Below are 27,231 nucleotides of genomic sequence, written 5' to 3' on the forward strand. Positions count from 1 at the left end.
ATGTAAGTTGCATTTTGAATGCAGTCTGCTACTTAGCTGCTTATGAGTCTGAGAACTTTGTCCAGTCTCTTGTACATTGTGTTCTGTGTATTTTGAGGTTTCATGTCTCCTGTACTTGGTTATAAAGCAGTGTTTTGAAGACTTGTCAGTGTCTAAAGATGTGGAAAAGAGAAAAAAAAGAAAAAAGTCCTTCTTTTTCTACCCTTCCCAAAAAAATATTTTTTCTCATTCTGGAGATCTCATTTCTCTCTTGTTACATCAGGAACCATCAGTCTGTACCTTATCCATTTGAAAATAAAAATCCATACATAAAGTTGAATTCTACACCATAATCTGATCATTTGGCGTTTTTGTGATCTGTAATGGAGACACTTAATGTTTTGTCATTGTCATCACACCCTCCCTTTTCTGCTACTCCTGCCCAAGCATGTGAGAGGTTTGGTGGGGAGCAGAGCAGGGAGCACTGGTCTTTTTGAAATGACATCACTTCCTTCTAATGTCAACTCTGTAAAAGAAAAGACTTGAACATCGAACTTTGACTCTAAGAAGCTTGACTCCACAGGGAAGAAACTGTACCATTTGACTGTTGTGTGCATACATATATAGACAGATACCAGAGCGTTTATATTTAACTGCTTCTCTTGCTCAGGAGAGGCAAGAACATTTCCAGAAGATTGTCTTGGAAGGCACGGAGAGAATGGAGGATCAGGTAAGGGCCTTCTGGTTGACGTGTATGGTTCAGCATCACACAACTATTTGACTGCATCTGGTGACTGTAGAAGTTGGTGCTGCTGCTGCTTTTTGGGATCCAGGAAGATACTTTGGACTGGCTGATGATGTGCGATGCAAAGGAGGCAAAGTTTCTGAAGACAGGATGATGGAAGCTGTGAACAAGTTAAATGTATTTCATCACTTCATGGGTAAAGTGGAAATCTATGAAGAATATTACTTTGCAGAAAAGGAAAGTCTTTACTTGAACTTGAAGCTCTGTAAAGGTAGTAGCTTCCATAGATTCATGCTCGCCTCCTATCAAGGATAGTTTTTCACTAGGCCATTACCTTTTTGAGTTATGGAGACATATGGAGTCTGTCGTGGTGGAATGTGGTTGGAGACCTAATGGATAAGAGTGAAAAGAATTTGATTTTGGAAACTGTAGATATGAAATTGTGGCTTCAGTTTCTTGTGACAGATAAGTAATTTTGTATGTTAATAACTAGTATGCCTCATTTTGGTTTCCTGTCATTGTTAAACCATCACACCTGGATCTAAAATGCTTAAGAGTAATTTCATATAATATGGTAGGATCAAATGAGTCTCACTTCAAATACTTCTTGTTTAGATCAGCCAAGCTAATTGTGAAAATTAGCATAGGCCACTGGAAATACATTTTAGACATGATGTTGAGAAAATACGTTTCCAGTTCATAATTTTTGATGAGCAAAGCCCAAGAAGTCTATGCACCAATTTCTGCTTATACTACACTTCCAAACAATAGGAAGTTAAAGATGTTTTTCGTGTAATATTGCAAATTGACATTAGTAATGTCTAATGGTACAAAATGCACTTTTACTTTAAGCATTTTATTTACTGCACAGGGCCAGAGCATCATTCCAATGCTGACAGGAGAAGTCATTCCTGTAATGGAACTCCTTTCATCTATGAAATCACACAGTGTTCCAGAAGAAATAGATGTAAGTCCTCGTGTTCTTTGCATTCTGAATTAAAAAATGGTTTTGTCACTCTGGTTCGATACTCTCTTTGACAGACAAAACCCCACAGTTGTCATAAATTCTTGACCATGTCAGTTGTTTAATATCAGGTTATCCTAAGAGGTATAGTGAATGGTTTAACATAACTGTTGTAGTTCTGTAAATATAACACTATTAGCTGTGGTTTTATGGTCAGCACTTATCAAAATTGACAGTGTAGGATGATACTGTTTTTAGGAGTGGAGTGGAAAGGCTATTTGATGCAAAACAAAATTAATAGAGAGGTCAGTGGTTTTAATGTTGATACATGTTTCAGCATAGTTTAGTGTTCTCATGAAAGAAGTAGAAGTGATCTCAAATATACTAATTTAAAGTGTTTTGGACAAGTTTCTAGAAAAAAACCACAGGAATCTGACTTGTGACTGGTGAAGAAAATTTAGTAATTGCCTGACATTCTCATTTTCAAAATGTTTTGACTGAAGTTAGAACATCTTTGTAGTGTTTTTTTGGGTAGTCTTACAACTTAGCTTAAATAGTTCCCAAACACTTTCTACCTATCATTAAAAAAATTTTAAAAAATCAATTAATTGTAAGGTGTTGCAAATCCTTGTCTAACCTTTGTTTGTATTTACTTGTATTACAGATAAGTGACACAGTGCTAAATGATGATGATATTGGGGATAGCTGCCATGAAGGTTTTCTTCTCAAGTATGAATTTCCGTTTTAATTTGTGCCATAGTAAAATGGTTCAGACTTGTGTCAGGATATATTTATATGTATTAGAATATGTATTAGATTAGTTTTCTTTATAGGAGAGGGGATGATATGTGTTTGGCTTTTTGAGATTTTTGTCTACAAAATGCTGTAGAAGTTGCTCTTTTTAGAAGCATGGCTCTTGGTTAATAGCTGTATTCCTATAGACTGTATTGTCACAGAGTCATTTGCTTGGTAATAGAATTCCTATCAAATATAATTTTTCCTTTATACTTGTATTTAATTTTATGAGGATATAAGTCAAAGTCTTACATTTTTATTGAATAATAAAAAACTTGGATTGTGTTTACTGCATAAACTTTGTACAGAGTTATTAATGGTATGGTGTAGAGAATGCTTATTATTAAATTGTGAATATCTCTTTCCTCCTGTTTTTAATGTACAAGTGGAACTAGTTGCACTCGAGCAACTTGGTCTCTTCCTGTGGGAAAGCGTATTTCATAGATTTTAATTGATGTTCTGTTACCCTTCAGAACATCTCTGGCATAACTGCATTCATTTATGTAGTGCTTAGTACCATCTATTTAGAAAGCAGTAGTACAGAAATTTATGTGTTAAATTAACTAATTCTTCACAATGAAGTATTCTTTAGTTCCGTAGAGAATTTGAGAAGTAAGGAAATTAATATGATGGAATGGATTAATGATAAATGATAAAGATAAAATGAAAATGTAGATACAGTTATACTTTTGAATTTCAGCAGTAACAGCTGTGTGAGGTCCTATGGGTATGGGCCTATATACAAGGAACACTTCATTCTTGTGAAGATGGTAACTGTTTCATTTGAAAAGTCTGATGAAATGTGTTAACCTGTGTTTGCTTTTATTTGCAGTGCAATTAGTTCACACCTGCAGACCTGTGGTTGTTCTGTAGTTGTAGGAAGCAGCGCAGAAAAAGTTAATAAGGTAATGTACTTTCTAATAAACCATATTTAAATGCTGATTATTAGGAGGGTTAGTGTGTCATTTGGAACAAGGTTTATCTGTAAACATATTTGAGGTTCAGAAAGGAAGGAATACTGTTGTTTGGTTATCTTACTTTAGCTGTTTGGTCTAGCAGTGGATAATTCTGCCTGAAAATTGCTTTATCAGTTGTATTCTGGCAACTGTACAAAAATCAGTGTATTGTGTTTAATTAATACCGTACATAAACAAGTTGTAAATGAGTCTGAGCTTTCAAAATTAGGTTTGTTAGCTAAAATGTACAAATTGAAGAGGTCTGAACTAGCTTGCCCTGTTCAGCTGTCAGTGGGTAGAAGCAATAAGCAGAATTAGCTGTACCTCTTAAGGGGCAAAAGTATATACATTGTTATAGTCTGTGAGGAAAAAAGATGACTCTTGGAAGCTGTCATTTCAGAACAAAAAAAATTGCATTTTTGTGGTTGACATGTTTTCTCATGCTGTTAATATTTTTAACTCTTTTGTAACCTTGTTATGAAGCATTTAATTTGAACCAATATAAAACATCACCTGCATTCCTTCTCCTCTAATATTTTGGTATAAATTGAGAGTTTCTTGATGCTTAAATCAAACTTACTCAGTACGTGAAGGAAAAATCAAATGAGGATGTTTTCCTTATGCAGCATTCTCCAAGTACTTTTTTGTGTACAGATTCTTGATTATACCAAAACACTAGTTTCAGATATATTAAAAGCAACTCCTGGAAGAGATATGCTTGTGTTTACTGTCCATTTAAATATTTCTTAAAGCATATTTCTTTTTAGCATAGTGCAGTGTTATGAGTATTTTGTTCAGATTTCCCTTTGACTTGTGTTTAATTAGGATGTTACTCTAATAAAAACACTGCAGTTAATTTTCATTTAGGATATTCAGAGACAAATTATGGAGAAAATGTTGTTTTCTTTCTGAAAATATGTATTTCACTAAAGAAGTTGCCTCTCTATATTCATGGCTGAGTCCTTTAATAAATCTCTGTGATTCAGAATATCCCTGCAACTGGGAATGAAAAGAAGCATTTCATAAAAGTGAAATCAAAAGCAATCTTAGAGCCTTCAGGTATTAGGCAGCACTGCACTTAATGAGTATACCTGTACTGCTGTGAGACTTAAGGCTCTGTGTAGTTATGTAGCATTGTAAGTTTTAAATTTACACTGGGACCTCAGGGCCATGCAATAACAGTAGTCTTTTATCCTGAGACTATGACAAAGGTCTTAAAATGGTACATGTGGAGAATATTAATATAATTTCATTTTCTGATAAGGAATGGTTTTGTATATTGGGCTTTTCTGCCATTAAATGTATTTAATTGTGATGTACCAATTACTGAGCTCTGCTTTATTTTGGAAGCCTGAAAACTTCCTTTGAGGAAAAACTCATTTTAATTCTCGAAGTTGATGCCTGTGTGATATATGTATGTGTGTGTTGCTTCAAAGTGAAATAAAAATTAAGAACAGTGGCCCTGCTGAATATATTCTATATTAATTGTAAATTACACATATAACATGTATTTTATAATATATAGGACTTCTTCCTGCAGTGAAATACAGTAGTACTCTTTTTTAAAAATGCAAGGTAGCTTCAGTAAACCTGTGTTTTGAAAGAAGCACTTAGTAATGCTTTATAAAATTTTTTGGAGGAATTCATTGTTTCATATGTATTGGCAGTGATGGTAAATGGTAAAGCACCTCTCATCAAATAAACAATAAATGCTGATACTCAAAAATAATGGCAAGCAACAGGGGAACCAGTGTAAAGAAAATTCTCATTTCGTAGCTGAAATCAGCTGACCACAGTTAATATGTATTGTTTCAGGAGTGTAAGATTTGCTTATGAATCAGTTAAATAGGGGAAATGTTAAAGGCTTAAGTGGCTTTAAAATGGTTAAAGTTTATAGTTCATAAAATAATTAATTAAAGGTCTTTAAGGTCTAAATGGTTAATAATGTACTGATAAGCTAGACACTGTAGGAAAAAAAATACAGAAGAATGTGATACATCCATGGTAAATATACATTCTACACAGGTTCTTACCAGCAGTGTGCTTTTTGTGTCACAGAGCAACTGTTCTGAAGTATTTGCTTTCTTTATGGCATACTTTAGCTTTGCTTAAAGTTAAAAAACACCTATTGCATCCCTCTGAAGAGGTGAAAAGCATTAGTCAGAAACTAGGTTGTCATTGCTTTAGGTACTGCATAAACAGATTGTGCAAGGATAGAGCCTTCTCAGACACCTGACAGCCACAGATAGGACGCCACAGGTTAAGACTGAAAGATTAGCAGAATGGAATTCATGTTTGTATTTGGAGATTATTACTTGTAGCTGTTGCAGCACAGGAGTTTGAAAACGCATAGTGAAGTACCTTTGTTGCTTTTAATGAGGAGTTTGAGGAAATTACTGAGGAAATAAGCATGGATACTTATTTAGGAAATTGACTGTGCCTGATTGGAGACAACAGCTGCTGTTTCAGTATGGAATGAATAACATAAAAGGCTTAAAAGGTTAGGAAATTAATCACAGTAACTCATGTTTATGTAATAGAAAGAGCAGAAGACAAAAGTGATTTGTTCTACATAGTTGGCTAAAAAACTTTTCCAGAAAGTGTTGGATCTTTTCTTCATCTGACAAGAAGTTGGAGTAATATAGCTTGCAGTTTAGTAATTTAAGTATGTCACTATTCTGTGACCTTGGTAACATTTTGGCTTTTCTAATAAGCACAATGAACATTTTGTTCATCATTTGAAGATCAGTTTATTCCTTACATTTTCATGTTTTTCATTAAAGAACTGTCCAAACTGCTCTTTTTAATGCAGATTGTGAGAACATTGTGTCTGTTTCTTACGCCATCAGAGCGGAAGTGTTCCAGACTCTGTAGAAGTGAGTCTTCTTTCAAATATGAGTCCGGACTTTTTGTTCAAGGCTTACTCAAAGTAAGTATGCTTAGGAAGTTTCTATTCTTCTGTAATTTAAGAACATTCTTCAATGTATGTGTATGTATGTGCATATGATATGCACGTGCATACACACATTCATGCTCAAAGAACTATGTCATCATACCTTGCTTCCTTTTTTGCGCTATTAGCTTTCCTTGTGACTATTTGCATGTTAAAATTCCAGGTCAGTCTTTTCTCTGACACATCTGTTTCTTGAGTATTGCCCAGAATTGTTCCTATACTTTGAGGTACAATAATAATATTATTTTGCCTACTTGGGGCTAGAATCCCAAAAGGCATTACATTTTTGTGTTGTGCCAAAACTAACAAAAGAACAGTCCATCAGTCCTACCATTTCCAAGCCTTTTATAAGGGCTGTAGCAATGGGTGAAGGTGAATAGAAAAATAATGCTTCTTGCTCTGATGAGCAGTTTAAACTTACCAGATAAATATAATGCTGTAATGTTAATAGGCTGATGAACTTGATGATGCAAGTTACTTCAGTACCTGTTTTCACTGTCACATTAAGGGAATCATCCAGTATAAAGGAGTTCTTACTGGGCCTCAACCACCAGTTTTCTCAAACAAAACATCTCTAAACAAACGGGATTTAAAATTTAGGCATGATGCTTTACTATTGTTTTGTTCCAATATAGCTTTGGGGTTTATTTAGTTTTTTTAAAGTAACTAGTAGAATTAATTTTTTTTCACTAAAACAGGATGCAACAGGAAGCTTTGTGTTGCCCTTCCGTCAAGTAATGTATGCCCCATATCCCACTACACATATAGATGTAGATGTCAATACAGTGAAGCAGATGCCCCCTTGTCATGAACACATCTATAACCAACGACGATATATGCGATCTGAGCTGACAGCATTTTGGAGAGCTAATTCAGATGAAGAAATGTCTCAAGATCATATAATCCACACAGATGAGAGTTTCACACCTGATTTGTATGTACTCCTTTCTCAAATCTGTCAAAGTTACGTGATTCGGGGCAAGAGAATAAAGTAGTGCAAAGTGTACTTTCAAATCAAGTACCTGAGGGTTTTTTGGTTTTAAGAAGCTCCTTCGGTTCCAGTAGTTGCATTTGTTTTGGAGGAATTTAGCAGATCACTACGTTAATTTTATTGCCTGTTTTAATAAGGAGTAAGACAGAGTTAAGTGTATTTGACAGGGCCCAATGGCTTTCCTGGGATTAGTTAATTTCATCTGAAAGTTTTGATTTAAAATTCTGTTTTAGCTTTAAAAATACCAGGATTATAATTCACTAAAATTTTGAATTCCCTTTTAATTTCTGCCAGACTGTAAACAGTAATGCTATTGCTGTGCACAGCTGCTGGACAGTTAGTGTCCCTTCATGTCATGACATCACATGTTTGTTTGCTTTCTGTCCTATAGAAATGTCTTTCAAGATATCCTACATCGAGATACATTAGTAAAAGCCTTCCTGGATCAGGTAATTGTTGTTTTTTTCAGAAAGAGCAAGAATTTAAGTTCAGTACTTTGATCCCTAGTAACAGATCATTTAATATGCATAGATAATTTGTTAGCTTGTTGGCTCTTCTTTGTACTGGTGCTGTGATTCTTCTCTGCATAACTAGAGAGAAAAATACTTGTGTTAGTTGTAGCATAATACTGAAACACCTTACATATGAAAAACAATCCACATTTTCTATTGCTATGCAAACATGTCTACAATTACAGTATTGAGAAAGCTACCTGACTAGGATTCATTTAAGATCATTTTAAAAAGGAAAATAATATTTTATCCAAACAGAATTGTAAACCAGCTTAATTCATTGCATCTGAGCAGCTAGAAAACTAAGAAAGAATCTTGAGTATATCTATAAATCTGCTGTTAATGTGCCTGACTTAGTATAATTAAGGATTTGTTACTTTTGTATGAAATGTTTGTTTATAGTCCTTATTCTTAAAATTACTTGTGATTTTCCATGTCTACTTAATTTTCTGGTATAATTTTTTACAGATCTTTCATCTAAAGCCTGGCTTGTCTCTAAGGAGCACTTTCCTTGCACAATTTTTGCTAGTCCTTCACAGAAAAGCCTTAACTTTAATAAAATACATAGAGGATGACACGTAAGTGAACAGATAATAGAAAGCAGAATTTGAGAAACTTACTCTGTTCTTTTTTACAACACCCTTTTTATTTTCTTGCAGGCAAAAAGGAAAAAAACCGTTTAAGTCTCTTCGTAGCTTAAAGATAGATCTTGATTTGACAGCAGAGGGCGATCTTAACATAATAATGGCTTTAGCTGAGAAGATTAAACCAGGTCTACATTCCTTTATCTTTGGGAAGCCATTCTACACCAGTGTACAAGAACGTGATATGCTCATGACGTTTTAAATTTCTCCACTGCTAAGGTGTGTAACATTGCACTCTTGCATGGCACAAAAAGAAATCTCTCAGTGTGACCACCACACTTGTGACAATCATTGCCTTGATTGAGGATGGAGCATTAGGAGCACAGTCACACTACAGTCTGTCTCAAGCAGGAGGGGATCACTTAGGGGTAGTATCAACTTAGCTAGACAAGCATGATATTAAGTAAATGTTACCAGAGCTTCCTTTGCCATATGGGCATAGTAGATAAATTTTACAAGTTTTGGTGTACGAAAAAGGGAACCATTTTAATTCTGTTTCCCCAGAAACTTCCTCCAGGTGTGTCAGTTTTACACTGTTCTGCTATGTCAGTATTTTTAGTATTTCCACAGAAAACAATAGCTCTCTATTCATGGAAGTTGCGGAACAAGAGCCTTCCAAGAGTTTCACAGAATTTTTGAAAGTGTTTGTTCTTACTTACGTGGTACAAATCTGAAATATATCTTTACTCATCTCTTTTCTAACACTAGTGGGTCTTTCATTTAGAGCATTTAAATATGCTTGGAATTTTTAATATACTACAAAGTGCTATTCTTGTGTGCAAACTGTTGACTGTTAGCATTTTAAATAGCAGCACTCTGCATGTCGTCATTATTTAAGCAGCTTTTTGCATGTAAGTGCCAACCCAGGATACTCTGTAACAGACTGTTGGGCCATCCTGCAGGGAAATGTTCAGTGATCCCGCATAACTGAGCTCTTTAAAAACAAAAACCAGAAAACTTGTCATTCAACAGCTGTTACCAGTCATTGTATGTAAACTGCTGCTGGTTTTTCCATTGTCAGTTAGAGTAAGGCTCAGATTAAAGTATTAAACCTTCCCTAAGAACACCAAGATGATAGCCAAACTAAAAGACACAACAGTATTTGGTGGGTTTTTTTGATGTTGCGTTAATGTATTTAGTAATCCTTAATTCAGAGATGAGCACAGCTATAACCTAATGTGATCAGCATTTTACTAAGTCAATCCTAGTCAATAATCTTGCGAAACTTCTTAGTTCATTTTAGCACATCTCCAACTTTGCCTTCCTTGAAAATAAAACCACATTTTCTGTTTGTATGCTTCAACGTTTCTTTCTCAGTAACATTTAGAACAGTGTGGTGTCAGGTGAATCCAGACTAATTTTTTTTTATTTTTGACACATGGAGTGTGTGTATTATACTGAAATCAATGGTACATCTGTACTGCATGTTGTTGTATTTCTGCTCTTTTTGGACAAACGCAGAAGTGTATTTGTGTAATGTTTCAGCATAACCTCGTAATTCAGTGTTCATTGTGAAATTGCTGCACTTGTGATTGGAGAAGCCACTGTTGCTTTATTGCTTAAATTGTTTGTAATACTCCTTGGTGAACATATTTATGTTTTCAACATAGCTTTATAGCGTCTCTTTCATGCAGTGAGGCATACAAGTTAACAAAAGTTAGATTCACAACTTTTCCTGAAATGCTGGATACTTAGATTTGAAAAGAAATAGTATTTTTTATTTAAATGTCCAGAATTCCTTTATATTTCTTGAAAGACAAAGACTTACATTTAAATATTTAAAGCTTCTGAAAGACATGAAGTTGAGCCTCAGCTGCACACCATTTTTGTGAATAAACATCATCAGCATTACCTGGTGGAATATAATTATGTTTTGTGGAGCCATTTTTTCCTGTACATGTATGTAGGACTCTTGCAATAAACTCAGTGCTTCATCAAAAGAACTTGTCAGAATAGTGCTGACAGAAGTTACTTGTGCTGAGATTGTTTGTCTTCCTACTATTATTATTTCCTTCTGTGTTTTCAATCATTTGATCCATTGGAAAAGAGCCTGATTGTGCTGTTTCTACTCTCATGTCTAAAATTGTGAAATAAATTTAATGAACACTGCTGAAAATTCTAATGTAGAAGCTGTGTTGAAGTCTAAAGAGCTTTAAATGTGCTGCTGAAATTAATCACTTCATCATGATAGACATGGGAAACTTAACAAGGACACTAGTAACAGTAAATCTCTGTTTACTGAAGATGCTGTCAGTTTTTGAAATTACTGAAAGCTGGGAACTTTCTGACTTGCTACTTTTGTTGCACAACTGTCACAAGTGCACTGTCACAAGTGCGGAATGTATAGTGAAGTAAATATTAAATGCACCTGCATGTTGTGTGGTAAATCTTGCTCAGGAAACAAAGTATTCTAATAAAATTCATGCACAATTTTTGACTTTAATTGCTGCTGATTTTTTTAATAGATCGTCTGTATCTGATAGAGTCATTGTTATCTATCCTTTGAAATAAAGAATAAATATTTTTCTTATTAAATTAAAATTATGCTGAGATGGTGACTGTCATTGATAGAAAGTCACATACTTAGTTCCTTTGTTACAGAGTTACTCATTTCAAGCTGAGCGTAGTGTGACTTGCTATGCATCTGATATGTTCAAATAAGAATTCAGCCTCTACTTCTAAAAGGTTTTAATCCTATATGTGAGAATTTAGAAGTGTTTTAAGGAGTTCATTTATATCTTTCAGTCAGTGAATACCTTTCTTCAGGATTTTAGTTCCATGCAGTTAAAAGAGTAGGGCAAGTTTATTTCCTTCAGTTGGATTTGAAGGGGCAGTAGAGCATTTTTAGTAGCACATTTTCCCTGATTTTGATTCCTGGTCTTTGCATACCTATAAAGGTAGCACAGAAGGACATCCTCTGGAATGTCTTATTTGTTAGGTCCGCAGAAGGTATTCCCAGTCTATGTATCAGTATGTCGTAATGTCAGTTTTATTCCAGCACAAAATGGGTATTTCAATAATGTTCTTATCCCTGGCCACCAGTGTGACACACCAGTGCAAAGTGCCAGGACGGCTACACTCCATTCTCTGCTGGCAGAAGGTGTTAGAAAATATTTATCTTCCTATTCTTAGATCTGTGAAGACAAAAAAAGGTGGTCCAAAATATGAGGGCTATCTCATACAGGCATGTTGCTCACCTCTGTTGTCTAGCAGTGCCTACAAAGAATGTATTCTGTCCTCTCTTCAACCAGTAGGAGGCATACATAGGTCTATGCCTCAGTAGCATGCAGTTGTGTGATTTACCTCTGTCCTGGCATAGAGCTATGCACTGTTACCACCTTCTTGGGCAAAGCACCAAGGAAACTCCACAGCAACATGTCCTTATTTACAAGGTCGATCATGTGATACTTTGGTTAAAGGAAGTAATTCTCTCGCTTCTCAAAGCCATGCTACTCATATGCATGTCCAGAGGTCTCAAACACAGAGGACTTCAATTAAAGTTCAGAAGTATAAAAAGACACAGTCCTGACAATGACCATCGAGTAAGTAACTAAAATAACAGAGCTACCCTGCAAGAACTTTTAACTTTTGATTAGCATAGGGCAGCTTTTCAAAGCAAAAGATAGTAGAAATAGAAAATGACAACTGGTAATTGTTCCTTTCTTTTAGATGTTCCTTCCTTGTCTGGAAGGTCCCTGACAACTAGGAAAGGGCCAAAAGAGTCTGGGGAATTGCAGGTTGACCAGTTTCACTCAGATGCCTGGGAAAACCATGGCATGCACCCGTTTGGAGCAGCATGTGTCTTGCCACATGAAAGAGAAGAAGGTGATGGGGAGCTGTTAGTGTGATTTCACCAAGAATGGGTAATGCTTCACCCATCTCATTGCTTTCTGTGGTAAAATGATTGGCTTGTGAATAAGTGGAGAACAGGGCATATCATTTAGGGTGACTTCAGCAGGGCTTCCAGCACTTTCCCACAGTGTCTATATCCAGGCTGGATGTTAGGGTCTGGGAGGGTGCCCCACTTACGGGTAAATACCTAACTGGGCAGTTGGGCTTAAAGGTGGTGGCCACTGGGTCATATCTGCTTGGAGGCTGGTGGCCCATAGGGTCCCACAGGGTTTGTCCTGGAGCCTGTCCTGTTTAACGTCTCTGTCCATGACTGGAAAGGTGCACCCTGTCAGGTGTACAGGTTACACCAGGCCTGGGGAGGGGAGCAGTCAATATGGATGAGGGCAGGGCTACTGTCCAGAGGGACCTGGACTGGTGGGAGGAAAGGACAGGGCCCCTACGCACTTGAGGCAGAAGAAAGGGCAGCCCTGCCCTGGGCAGGCAGAGCCCTGGCAGCCATGCTGGCGAGATCAAGGGCAGCTCTGTGGAGAAGGCCCTGGAGGTCAGCGAGGCTGGAGACAGTGAAAAGTTTTTTCTGTCTGAGGACAGCTGGGCGGGGCCAGGCCCAGGGAGGTGGAGCTGTCTCTCCTTGGAAGGTTTCCTGCCCCTGCGGGATAATGCCCTGAGCCCTGACCTGACCCTGTGGCTGAGCCTGCTCTGGGCAGGGGGTTGGTCTGGAGACCTCCTGAGGTCCCCATCAGTTTGAATGGTCCAGCAGACACGCTGCAGTCGCTGTTGCTCAAAACCAAAGAACAGCTGAGGTGTGCAGTGACCTCTGGAGGGCAGCGGGTCCAACCCCCTGCTCAGAACAGGCCAACTTTCATTAACATTGCTCTTGGCATCATCAGGTCAGTTCTCAGTATTTCTAATGGAACAGAAAAAAAAACAGGGGCTGAATAATCTCTACTGCAAGAGCACAGGTGTGGTCATCCCTAACCCGTATCTAACAATAAGACGAAATGTTTGAAAATGTACAGCAGCCCGAAGCTAATTTGTGAAATTTTAAGTTCAGTGCCACCTTCTCTTCAATTTAGAAAATTTTGTCATTATAGTACAACAGAGTGCCTTTTCCAGCTTCAGTTAAATATGACTAAGAGTTGCCAGACTTTTGGTTTTTCAGTAGAAGCAGCAACATAAGAAATTGCAGGTCAGGGAATACTGAAATTTAGTACTGCAGCCTACATACAGCAATTCAATATTTCTGCCAAAATGCTGAGTAGTGTAGCTGACTGATGAAACTGCAGTTTCAGCCTTCCACACTCATCCATAGGGATGCAAAACAGTTTGAGCTTGATGAGATTTCTGTCTGTCTCAGGCTGCCTCTTCAGTGGAGGTTAATCCTGCTCCATTTTGTCTGCTGCTGGTGTTCACTGCCCTGTCTCTGTGACAGCAGCATTTGAAAATAACTTCTGATAACCTAGCTTCTGGAGGAAGGACCTTCTGGCATCTAAGGGTTTTTTAGTAGCCAAAGACAGCTTGCACAGACAAATCACAGAGTACAAAGGACCTGGACAATAAGTAATGGTTAGTTAACGTCATACCAGTTTTTGGCAGAGAATTGGGCACTGACAGTCTGAGGAACATTTCGGGTTCAGTCTGCTTTTAGCATTATTACTGCCAAGGTCTGACACTTCCTCTTCAGGTTGGAGACTCAGGAGATAGCTGATGCAAACTGATTAACATGTTTGTTGATTAATGATCACATTAGAAGGAAATGTGTAGCACAGCAAAATTCTGTGATCTAAGCAATCTGATATATCAGTTTGTAATTAAGTAACAATACAGAGCATTAGGCTTGACTATGAAACTGTTAATTGTAGGTTTGAAGTCGAGTTAAACACATAACTGCAGTCAAATTACAATTCTGTTAGTGTGGAGATGCAAATCAATTTCATACAACAAAAAAATCTTACAGACCTAGACCTCATGGCAGGTTGTCCAAGGAGGGTCTGCTGGCATCCCAGTGGACTAGGGCTCACAGGTCAGCCTCACAGCTGTCTGCAGGCCTTTGGGTTCCTGCTACTGGAGGATCGACCTTCCTTTTTTCTTTGGCTGATTTTATACCTTACTCCCTATTTTTTCTTATTTTAAGCTGACATTTTTGCCATCCTTTCATCTTCCTTCACCCACCAAGCTCCTTGCAGCACCCCAAACCTGATTGCACCTCCTCACTGATCCTACTTTTGCTACATCTGTACCCAAATTTGGTATTTCTGATACTGTCACTTACACTATATTGGGCATATGTGGCTTTATCAACATTAAAGCTCAGTGTGAGTAGCTTTGCACCCTGAAGTTCTTCCATTATTGTTCAGTTCAGCTAGGCTGGACTTACTCAGTTCCTAGACATAATCATTTTGCTTTAGCCTCCGTTCCCCTGCCTGGCTTCGGTTAAGTATGAGCAAGTTTCTCACCACAGGCACTAACTGTTTACATACCAAGGCAGCAGAGTAACTTGTTTTTCACACTTCTGCGGTGGTCACCTGTATGTCCCCTCATAGGGCTGCTGTGGGGCCACATGCCCCACTGGATGTCTGGTATAGAATCATAAAATCATAGAATTGCTTAGGTTGGAAATGACCTTTAAGATCACAGGGTCCAACTGTTCTGTGGAGGCCAAGAGACTGTGAGCTCCAGAATGCGTAGGAAGCTGACAATGAAGCCATGAGGCACCCTTCAGTGCCAGAACCTCCAGGATGAGGAAACAGCACTAAACCAGGCTCCTTGTAGGGTACAGGAGCATGGGGTAGTGTTACAGCCCCTCACAAAACAAGCCTCTGGTTATGATTTGGGGATCCACAATGCTAGCGTGTCTCAACTGCAGTGCACTCATGGATGTTTGATTTCCTGTGACTCCATCAAATAAAGTTGCTCTTTGATGCCAGCTGGTAGTTGCCATGGTGGCTCTGTAAAATATGAATGGCACTTTAGACCCTTCCACTGTCCCTCAAGTTCTCCACAAAAAGTCAGCTATATTTCTGAATGTTTTTCAGGATAGTTGGAGCCCATACTACTGTAGCATCTGTCTGAGCTGTATTTAAAGCTATCTATATTTCAGGTGAAATTGTCACATAGTTATAAAACATATACAAATAAAATATGAACTATGAAGATGTGAAAAAATATAATAAAGCATTCCAGTCACCTTTCTGATAATACATTTAAGAAAAAAATTGAACATAAAAAAAAAGCTAATAGAGTCCATTAACTTTCAGAATGTCTCTTTTCAAACTAATCACCCAGTTTTCATTTCCATCTTCACATATTTCAATAGATTTCTTTGTCCACTTGTGAACAAACCTACCACTGTCACATATGAAAAGAAATATGTGTCTGTTTGGCTGGTCTTATGGATGTGGTGACAACGTGATGTCTTCACTTAGTTCCAGAGAAATGTGACTTTGCAAATGTGCTTATTACCAAAAAAAAGTAGCCAAATATATAGGACTAGCTTTACATGTTAGTGCCAAAGTATATGTAGTTTTTTAGTTATAGCATCTTGTTAATCAAGTGTGTGCACATAAAAAAAAAGTGCAATGCTTGAGTGGATGGTTGTGTTGGTGGAGGCTGTATTAAATGTTCCAGCATTTTATGTGGCTTTGTTATGCTTTCACTGCTGGAAATTTTATTTGAGAGTACAAATTCACAAACTGAGTAAAAGGTGCCTTTCTTTTTGCTAAAAACTTTCAATTTTAGTCCCCTTGTTTTTGTTAACTTCTGATGCACATACTACAAAACCAATACATTGGGATAGGTGCCAAAAGGTACTTCTGTTGAATTAAGCACAACCCTTCTACAAAGGGTAATGTTTGGAAATTGCATCAATTTTGAGGCCTGCCTTGGGCAGCGAGTAGCTACCAGGCTGATGCTGGAGCCACAGGCTGCAATCAGAGGGAAAACCAACAGCAACAGTTTTGAAACCGAGCTTCATGAAGAGCAGTTTCTGCAAGATGCAGGTGAGTCCCTATCAGTGCAAGGAGGATGGTGCTCCTGCTGGGCTCAGCTGTTTGCTGAACTCCCCACACCTGCTCTTGGTTCCAGACAAGACTATCAAATTAGTTTTCTAAAAAAATAAAAAATAAAAAATTAGAAGATACTAGAGTCTGGCACAGAGGAAGAGAGATTAAGTTATTTTGCAGGATAATGAAGAAGGAATCGAAGGGTCAGCAGTGTGATGCTCTGCACCCCAGCCCTAAGGTGGCTTACCCAAGGAAGAGGAGCAGGACAGGAACACAGATTGTCTCCCACCAGACCCTGTTATTAAAATTCTGCCTTTTGGCTCTACAGCTCAGTGAGGGACAGAGAGGTTTTCCTATGGACTGAGGAAATCTCCCTATGGCCTCACAACAGTTTAAATGGGGAAGAATTAACTATTTTTCACTTGAGGCCATTTGTCTGAACTCCAAAGAGCCTGATTGTCCAGAGACTGAAAACATTTTTGCTTTTAAACCCAAGCAGGGCTATTTCTTTTCTGAAACACAAGCCAGTGTTATTCTGCTGTGCAATAAAAGATGGATTCTTCGGTTAGTGAAAAGGAGGCTTTTAGATAACTTGGGTGCCAGAGGTCACAAAGTCATCCCCTGCCCTGCTCAGTGCACAGAGACCTCCTGTCCATCTGTGGGCAGCTGCTGGAAACAACTTTGCTGCAGTCGACGGAGCCTGTGACCGAACCAGCCGAGAAGCAGCCAGCGGGATTTCAAATGCTCTCTGTTTGCAAAGAGAATTCACAGAATATTTTGAAGAAGAAGCTGGGCAGAACAGCACAATGACACAGCAAAAGCAAACTGCGTGGTTATGGCTGTGCTGAAAGGGCAGCATTCACTCCAGTGCAAACAAAGGATTTGGGTGGAAGGAGGAGGGCTTGAAGTGGTTAGGTATGAAATTCGTCCCAAGTGGGAAAGTAAAAAAAAAAATCATCCCTGGAGGTCAGGGAAACTGAGACAAAGCCTTCCTGGAAGTGGAGGATGAAGAACGAAAGGATGCTGGGGAGGACAGAGCAGCAAGAGACCATCAGTGCCGTGCAGGGGAGCCCAGCGGTCAAGAGGTGCAAAGTGGGGCTAAGAATGTCAGAGCAGTGTGTGACAACCACAGCACTGAGACGGGAATCAGCTGGGGCACTCACGGAACAGCCTCAGCAGATGTGTGGTTACTCAGGTGCAAGCCTCTTGTTTTGTTACACCGTGTCAGCATTTGGTGAAATGCTGTAGGAGTGCTTTTGTAGAGCAAAATAATTGGTGCTGAAGACCTGAAGTCCACACTGTGTCCCAGCAGTTTCACTTTAGATGAATTTTAGTTTAATCCCATACACTGTCTGCTCACTAGCTGCTGCAGTGTCTCTTCTCATACAGTTTAATGTGATATAACCCATTTTATGCAGTCCATTAGGTAAGCCAAACCACAGTGAGGAGGGATGGATGATCAGGTGAATGATTTAAGGGGAGCATCCCCGGTGTGAACTGGAACACTGCTGCAGGTGTAATCCCTGGGCAGGCAACTGATCACAAGCAATGGGTAAGAGTATGCAAGTGAAACTAAAAGGAAAGAAGGATAACAGAAAGGAGAAAATGGGAAAGGAAAAAGGGAAAAAGGAAAGGGTAAATTATCCAGGAAGCTCTGAAAGACAAGGAGAAAGGAATACCAAGAGGTCTTTATGTTCAAAGGTAGCATGGCATGGGGCAGAAGTTAATCTGTGTTGTGATCTGTGCCTTTGGTTATCATAAATGCACTTGAATTTTCAGGATTAAAAAAAAAACCAAACACCTCTGAGTGGCAGAAACCAAATAGATATTGGAATAGATATTAGATATTTATGTGCCTCCAGTTTTTTCCTCACATCTGGTTTGGATTACTATTTTTTTATTTCTAGTGATAGAAGACTGTTGAAATGCATTCATCTGATTAATTCCTCCTTTCTTCTCCCTCCCAGCTAATGCAGGCAACATTTTTATTTCTAGCTGAAAATTAATGCAGCATGCATCAAAAAAAACAGAGACATGCCTCAGAAACTGTTTCTGTATGAGATTCATTGTAAGAAGAATTCTTAAAACTACTGTAATATAACTAAATGCTTGTAAAGACAAACAGCTCGAGCAGAGCCTATTGAAGTAGGCTGAAAAACTTCTATTGATATCAGCCATGGGATGAGGTTGTGGAAAACCTCAGTGTGTTCAAGTTTTTCACAATTTATTTGAAATAGTCTACAGAAAGGAACTCTTCACTATATTCACTGCTGTAGGTTCCTGCATTTTCAGTGCAGCCTGATTTAATTTCACCTCCACTGAGTTTTACAGGGTTCTGTAACATGTCTGCTGCAGCATCTCCAGTTTTCAGAAGTTTGGCTTTGCATTAGAAAACTCCTGCAGTACAGAGAAGCGAGGCATCTTGGAGCCATCTCACACTTGCTTGTGGGCAGAAATTGAAGCATGCTGACTATTCTGCATGCCAAATCTTGCCAATGGCTGGAGAAAAATAAGCCATTATTCATAATAGCATTGGGGTTTTTTTCCTAACAAAAGTAAGACCCATCTAGTTCTTGTACTGTTTGAGCCCATGTCTATAAGGTTAAGCAGTGCAGATTTCACTGATTTGAGGACAGACTTCAGAACCAGGATATTTTTAGTGTTTTATGTTTGAAATCTGCTTGGCTCAGGGCAGGGGGGTGTGTAGATGAGGAGAGGAAAGAGAACCAAGGGCAAGATCCATGTGTTTCCATGATTCCTGAGGCAGGAGAGAGTTAAGTGTCATCCAGCACGAGCTGGAAGGACCTCGCTTACACCATGGCAGCACCTCAGGGTTTCAGTTTGGTGTGCTAGGCATATTTGGAAAAACAGCTCTGGTGACTGTACAGTCATCTGGAGAGTATGGGGTTTACACACATAAACAGAATGTTTTTCCAAGGATTGAATAGCCTTCCTAATTTATAATGATGTTCAAAATAACAGAATTCCATCATCTACACTTTGTACCAGCGATGCTACTGCACTCAGCACCTAAACTAATTATATGCTGCAAAGAGCTTCTCCTAACCTTCCCTCTCCCAGTTGTCAGAGTTCAATCTGGGAAGAAACAGACCTGAATATCCAAATGCCCTTGCCTCCCACTCCTCTTTTACATCAAGGCTTCTCAAAGCTGAGTGCCTCTTCTGCTGATAAAATAACCCAGATCCAAAACAATTAAAGCCTTGAAAGCTTTGAATTTCCCCCTGAGACTTCGAGGCAGCTAGTGCAGCTGTCTGAGCAGCACTGTAATGCTCTCGTGTCATAAAGTCCCACTTAATAAGTGGACCACCAGGTTCCAAATTAGCTTTTGTGTCCAAATAGTGTCATTAAATAGGAGAGATAAGGACTAGATGGGGAATAGGCCAGCCTGAATCCAAAACATTAATCCACAGCTTTTCCAGTTGCATACACAACTTTTTGAAAAGTGTTAACCTGCTATGACAACACTCAACAGGTCAGATTAAACACCAAGCAAAAATATTTATCATTGTGTGTATGTGGGCCTTTTAAAGTGTATGTTCATACCTAACTGTTCTGATGTGTCATTTATAACACATGGTATTCAAAAGACACCATGAACTTTTCTGTACCCCACATATGTTTTCAAGTGTTTAGTGACAAAGCATGGCAGGCATTGGTTCATGGCCCGTCTGCCTTCAAAATGTGGTTGAAATATTTTAAAAGTAGTGAAATTCTGCATAATTACAATATTTTTTTCTCACTTTTCCAGGTTATTTTCCCCATAATGCAAGCTAATTCAGAATGGACTTACTGATTTTTTGCATTGAACATAATTCAGAGTGTGTTCAAAGAGGAATATAACTTCTGTATTAAATACTGGGATCACTGGGAACTTGGGCAGAGAAAGCAGTTTGCAGGACTTAGCAAGTGGTCCTTTATGATCTGCTCTCAGCACAGGTGGAGGAGGGATCATGGCAGCTTTAAGCTGAAAAGTTCCATGAGGAACTTCTAGGAGTGGAGGAAAGTGGATCAGCATAAAGCCTGGAGTCAGATCTAGTAGCAGCCATGGTTAGGATAGTATTTTAAGTAGCTCTTGCATCCTAGGAAGGTGCCAGGCTGGATTCTGAATATGAGTGAAGTATCCTCTGTGTTTCTTTTCATAGCATTGTAGCTAGATCTTTCTTTCATCTCTGTGTCCCCTATGGTAAACAGAACACTTCTCTTTCTCATTTCCTACTGCAGCAAATGCTGGTGGGTAGGTTGGGCCTAGGTGGGAATATAAGCTTGTCTGATGGCTGATGTTATCTGGAGATCTCCTTGCTCCCTCTCTGGCTGTTGTGCACTGCATACTCTCAAAAAACACTGGCAGCAGAGGCTGAAAGAGAAAACTCCACTTCGCAGGCCTGGGTCATCACTTCAGCTGATGTCCTAAGGTTAACCAGCATCCAGCCAATCTGGGCTAGTGCTCTAAAGGCTGAAATGGTTTTCATCTGTTGAACAGATCACAGTTCTATTCTTCACCTATATGGAGTCATTGGGGAAAGGTGGTTTTGGCAGTGCCTTTTCTGTAAAGTGTCTTGAGTAGTTAAAAACAAAATCCTCATTGAACAGCTCTTAATGTAGCTGGAAACTGAACCACTGTGTGCTGACAGACTGCCTTCATGTTACATTACTATTACAACAATTCCAGAAGAAGATAAAATTGTACCACTAGCTCTGGGAAAGCACTGTTTCTGCTGTTGATCCTCAAGCAATCTCAACCACTGAGGTGGCCACGTTGGCTGAAAAGCCATGGAATTTGAAGGCCAACTTTTGTGTCTTCTGTCAGCTTCTGATACAAAGAGCAATTTGCTGTTTTAATCCTGAGCTGAAATTATGTCTGCTTTGTTGGAGGGGAAGGTGAGAGGAAGCAAGGATTCCAAATAAATAAAAGGAGGGGACTTCTGTTTTGTCAAAATTCAGTAAGATTATAGCACTTTCTGATCCACACATTTTTGGCAAATAAATCCTCAAGAGTTATCATGATTATAAGAGCAGAATTGAGTTCAGGGAACAGCTTGAATACAACCATTGTCCTGAGAGAAGCCTTGAGCAGTGTTTGAGTTAAAGGAAAGAGTAATTGGATTTTGCTGTTTACTTTGTACTGGGTAGGAATGGCAAACAATACTCTAATCTCAAAGGGACAAAGGGCACTGAGTTCCACTCGTGGCCACCTTCATATACATATATATTCTCATACCTGTCAGGAGTGGAAGATTTTCTTGGTTTATACTGCTAAGTTTGGACAAAACTTGTTTCCATATACTTCAAGATAAAATCTGAAAGGCCTTACCTAATGCCAGCAGAGGGGTTATATTTTGCATTGGAGAGTTCTAGAAAAGTTTTCTTAATAAAGAAGTAAGGCTAATAAATCAGACGCATGCTGCCTTTTCCCTCTAGGTACTGGGTTTCTTCCTTAATTTTAGTACCACTCACACTGCTTAGCAAACACTAAAGAGATGGTGTTACCGTAGATATGCACAAGTCCCTGCCTCTCCCATCAGCTGTCAGCCACAGAAACCTGTGGAAATATCCCACAGGTGAGCAGAAACAGGCAGGCAGCAGAGGTAAACAAGATGATTCATGCAGGTCTCTTGACCTCTGCAGTGTTTCTCTTTTACTGCTGAAATGATTAGCAAATTTAGTCTGCTGGTGTATAGCTTCTCTCCAAACAAAACAGGATTCCTCCTGCAAGATGCTGCTGTTGGTTTAGACAGCATTAACTGTATCTGAGTACCTTACCCACAGGTTATCATCACTGACAGACCTCATTTAAATATCAGTTACCTTTGTCTCCTCCCCTTACCAAATCTTCAGCCAAGATACATTGCTGTTAAGGCAGTTATGACAGACCTGGGGAAAAGTCAGGCAACCAATGGCACATATGCACCAAAACATGCTCAGGCCTCTGGCACTGCAAGGAGACCACCAAATGTTCTTGCTGATGCCATTCAGCAACTGGAAATGAATTGTTCTATGGGCAATTACAATTATCAGGACAATCAGCAGAGGGAATAGCTGTCTTTCTGAATCACTGAACCAGAAAATAGGCTTTTGACAGGATCATCATAATCTCTGGCCAACATCAACAAAAACTCTTCCAGCCCTAATGAAGCTGTTGTGGAGCCATCCAATGGTTTTATTCAGAGTTCTTGTACCTCCCCCTCTCTTGTCCTGCCTCTCACCAGGTCTGGGAACAGTGAGCTCTGATTGCAAGTAGTAGCCATTATGCAGAATGCAGAATGGCAAAGCTAGTTTTACAGTTGTTTATACCACTGTATTCCCTGCTGCTGCTTGCCACCACACTGCATATGCTGGAACACATCCAAATTGCAGAAAGCCATCTTAAGTTTAAAAAAAGAAAGAAATTGAAAATAAGTCTATATATGAAAAAGTTGATTCTGTGTCCACTCATGATAACAAGGACACTCTTTGAAATCCCTTGCCAAACCATGTTCTTCTACCATGCCCATCAGTGGGAGATTTTTGCAGTGTGATGCTTTGGAATAAGTGAAAATTCAGGCAGTTCCTAAATATAACAGAGAGAAGATTTACTGCTGCAATATTTCTGCTTAATGCCAACAACTTCAGTGTATGTTCACCATATTTAAAGAAAAAACATAGTAACGTGAGTCTAGGAACTTTGGAGCAGAGTATTTAGACTATCAAGAATATTTACAGCATCTGGAAGCACATCAGATGTATTGCCATACTTAAAAAAAAAAAGGAAAAAAGAAAATAAATTCTACGTCTTGATTTTTTTATGAGAACAAAACAGTCTCTTTCTATTTGTAATCACAGGTGCACATGTGTAAGGTGAAGAGGGTAAACTGTCTATCTATCCCACATGGGAGGCAAGGGGAGACCACACTTTTGGGTTTGAGTTGTTCTGGCCATGTAAAGCAGGTGGCTAGGGAGTAGAAATAAAGCTAGGAATGAAGGCATGGAAGAGATGCACTTGTCTGCAGCAGCAGGTGCAAGCTGTGCAGTGATGGCACCTGTTCCTGAGAGAGTAGTTCTGGCCTCAGCACACTTCAGAACTCCCTCAGCACCCCTTGCATCAGCTCTCCCTCAGTACAGGTACAGACATCTCAGCAGTGCAGCCACAGCTGTTTGCAGTTCAAACCACTGCCTGTTGTGCCCTTGCCTAGGTTAGTGACTGCTCTTTAGGTTCCCAGAACTATCTGAGAAGCAGCTATGCCAGATCTGTGCCATACATCAGAATTTCAAGGGGATATTATAGTGTGAAAGGGGATTACTGTGTTAAATTTGTCTTTATGGCAGCAGACTTTACTGTGCTGTAATTTGGGGTTAAGTCAGAACTTAATGCTTGGTACTGTGTAGAGCACAGTTGTGCTGTGACCAATGAAGAGCTGTTAAAATCATGAGTCAGTCATGACGGATCTTGACAAGAAGTAACCTATGTGCTAACAACTGAAAGGAGTACAGGGAGATACAATCTTTAAGAAAGTATACTTTATATATAATATATAATTTTGCATGAATTGTGGCTTTAATCTATTCAAAATTTCATTGACTTATTCTTTGTATGTGTTGATTTTTTCACTTGTTTTCAATTAATTTGTTATATTATTTTCCTGTAGATGGCACAGGAGAGCCAAGTCATGCTGGTGATTAGAAATTAGGAAAATTCTTTTTAAAAAGTGACTATAGAGGAAGATCTTCTCTACAGATATGAAGGGTACATAATGTCCTTTTCATTCTTTCAAGATACTCTGCTGCATAAACACATCCAAGTCAGTAAGCCAAAAATGGTAAAATGGTAAGCATATTCTATTATGGTACTTCACTGTAATGTCTCCTCCTTCCTTCCTCACATCACAAGGCACCCTTTGTACCCTGGGTATTAGTTTTAATAGCTGGAAAAAAACTACTTTAAAAAATAGTTTAACTTATACCAGAACTTTGAAACACAATACCTCTGACAGCAGCTTAGATACACATCACTGGCTATATGCTCAGAGGGTGTAGCATGGCACAGCCCTGTGGTTTCAGTAAAGCTCAGTAACTTATAGTCAGTGGTAAGCCCAGTCCTAATATACACAATTCAATGCTGATAAAGACATACTTACTTCAAAACCAGATTGAGTTGTTTATTCTACATTTCCAAGGGTTTTTTTTAGTCACACTATTTTGAAGCTTCACATGCCTACAGTCCCTGATACGAGAAGTTTCTATAACCTACTTTAGTGCAAAATCAACTGGTCTGAACTGCTATTGATGGTGGCTGAGATAAAGGAAGGTGCTTTATTTTTCAGTAGAGCAGACTTGGCTTTGGGGTTGTTAATCATCACCAAATGGGAAGCAATAAGCTGCTGTGAACAACTTCTTATATGCCCAGTTGATTCTGCCAGCCAGTATTTACCAACGATCTCCTTTGCCTTGGTTTAAGCTGATTCAGGGCCTTGACATAAAACTAAATCAGTAAGTTCTATGCAGAATACAGTAAAATTTACCTCCAAATTTAAATTTGGTTTAACAAAGCCACAGCAATTTCTTGGAGACTCAAATCAAAACCATAAGCAGGCCACTTCAGAAAGGAAAGAGGATGAGGCAGGCTCTAATTTTATCCTGCTTTCCCAGAAAAACAGAGTTTATGATAGCATTTTGGTTACATACATGTTTCTGTTCTTCTTACTGTCCTCATAAATTTTGATTTTGCTAGCCAATTTTGTAAAACTGATTAAGGGATACAAATCTCAAAGATGGTATGTTCCAGCAACTGCTATGCAAATTTATGGCAGGGTAGACAAATAGATGTACACAAACTTGGTGATCTACCAAGGAGGCAACGTGAATTTAGTCATATCAGGCACGAAAACCCAAAGCAAAACAAAAACCAGACAGAAAAGAGCCATAGGAAAAGCTTCATTTGCAAAATCATGTTTCAATCAGAGCATCCATGCACATCTCCCATCAAGCAAAGTAACACCACAACAAGTTGTTCCTGCTAGTTTAAATTGTTTGTACCACTGTGATCTGTCCCATCTGTGTCCTTACCGATTCTGGGTTCCCAGCAGTGGAAGATACTCAGCAGTTCTCAACCATCTGATGCTCAATTAAATTGCATTTCAGTTTGCTCATACTGACAACAATCTGGAAACCTTTTTGGTTTGGTTTGGGGTTTTTTGGGGGGGCTTTTTAGGAGGCTTTTTGAGTTGCATATTTTGTGTGGTAGGAAGAAGAAAGACCCTTGACTTCAGCATATTTGCTGTATGTGCTTAGAACCACAGGACTTACATGACTGAATTGATTCCTGGTTAAATTCTGCTGAAGTAAATTGGTTGTATGGGATTACAGTCCTGGTGTCTGGCTTCTCTCCTAGCAGCAAAGGAGCAACTTCCATCAAGTGTGCTGGTGAATGTGGCCATGGTAATGATTCAATTAACAACATGATTACAGAGAGATGCAAGCATCCTCCTCTTTGGAAAGTCAGCTGTCCTTGACATGCTTTTAAGTACTTTGTCCCTTTCACCTCTAGTTCTTGTTGGAGTATGCTAACACTTCTAGCAATTTGTGATGGTTAGCAAAGAAGAAAGGCGTCATGGATTTCATGAAAAGAATCGTGTCTGTACTTTGTCCTTTCTGGGCTCTATTTTTTACCAAAAAAATTCTTCCTAGGCAAAGCTGGCAGGTTCTTGATACACTTTGATGATTATGAATCACAGAAAAGTGAATGCTGTCCTCAAAGACACTCTCTATCCTTGTTTGACCATATATAGCAAAATTAATCTTGTTAACCACACCTACTGTATTTTAAAAATATCTTTACGTGCACTGTTTAGAGGGATGCAGATTTTCAACTTTTCAACTATTCAGCTAGGGATACCGGGACAATGGGAAAGCTATAGCTTGTGTAGGTCATTTGGTTGTTATTAATAGTGAACTTGTCTGAAAACTGTCCTACTGTGTAGCTGTGTTTTGACCTGGCATTGTCTCAATACTATGTCTAAGACTTTCCAAATACTTTAGGAAATTTTGAGTGTGGCATTTTCTCTTTTTTTACAAACCCATTCTTAGGGGTCTGACCCCATAAACTCTCTGTACACATCTTTTACTGTCTTCAGTTTCCTACGTGGGGATGCGGTATACAGTAGTGACAATGTCAAACCACGCTGCAGCTCAGGAAAAAGAAAGGACTGACTTACTGCCTGAAAGCAGAAAATTGGTAATAAGTAAAAAAGCAGTTCTACCAGTGACTTAAACCTGCTCATTCTGTTATCAGAAAGATTATTTCTACTTCTATTTGTTCAGATAGCTCTGTGAGAAACACCTAATGGCTGCCACACTAAAACTAAAAAGTTGTTTGAAAAAGAGTCATTTCTCAGGCTGTTCTTGCTGTGTTTGTGAAGGTACAACGGTTGTTTCCATTATCTTTATTTGCACATGTTTGGAAAGAGCACTTAATTAGTCACAATACAGTATTTCCTCCAAGCAACTCAATTTCCCCCACAGTCACAAACTGCTGGCAGCTTCTTCATCACGCATTCACCTTTTCTCCTCTGGTTTGGCAGCCAATAGTTCCTAAGCCAAGCTCTCACCTAAAAGGCCACAGATTCAGCATTTCCCTAAGTCCAATTGAGGTTCTGCTTTGCCTCTGCCACATGGGAGCTGCTGCCCCACTCCATCTTCCCATCTGAAGAGCAATAGAAGCTGGGCTTTTCTGCGATGGTATGAAAAAGAGGTCACTTTCCTTTGCCTTTCACAGTGGGAAAGGAGGCAACACCAGTCTTCAACAAACCTTGTTGACTTGTTGCAATCTTCTGCAAACCTATGAAGTGG

At 38.9% G+C, this 27,231-nt stretch overlaps 1 protein-coding gene across 1 annotated transcript; it reads left to right on the forward strand.

Moving 5' to 3' along the window:
* The first annotated feature begins 655 nt into the window (after nt 1-655).
* LOC104533598 (chromosome unknown open reading frame, human C9orf72) lies at nt 656-8,741 on the forward strand. The gene is made up of 9 exons (XM_010182507.1): nt 656-709; nt 1,596-1,691; nt 2,353-2,417; nt 3,316-3,388; nt 6,252-6,368; nt 7,091-7,326; nt 7,775-7,832; nt 8,364-8,473; nt 8,555-8,741. The coding sequence occupies exons 1-9, from the start codon at nt 698-700 to the stop codon at nt 8,739-8,741; spliced, it is 954 nt and encodes a 317-aa protein (XP_010180809.1). The 5' UTR covers nt 656-697.
* The last annotated feature ends 18,490 nt before the right edge of the window (nt 8,742-27,231 follow it).

This window comes from Mesitornis unicolor, unplaced genomic scaffold (assembly GCF_000695765.1).
Source record: "Mesitornis unicolor isolate BGI_N332 unplaced genomic scaffold, ASM69576v1 scaffold31434, whole genome shotgun sequence".
Lineage (NCBI taxonomy): Eukaryota > Metazoa > Chordata > Aves > Mesitornithiformes > Mesitornithidae > Mesitornis > Mesitornis unicolor.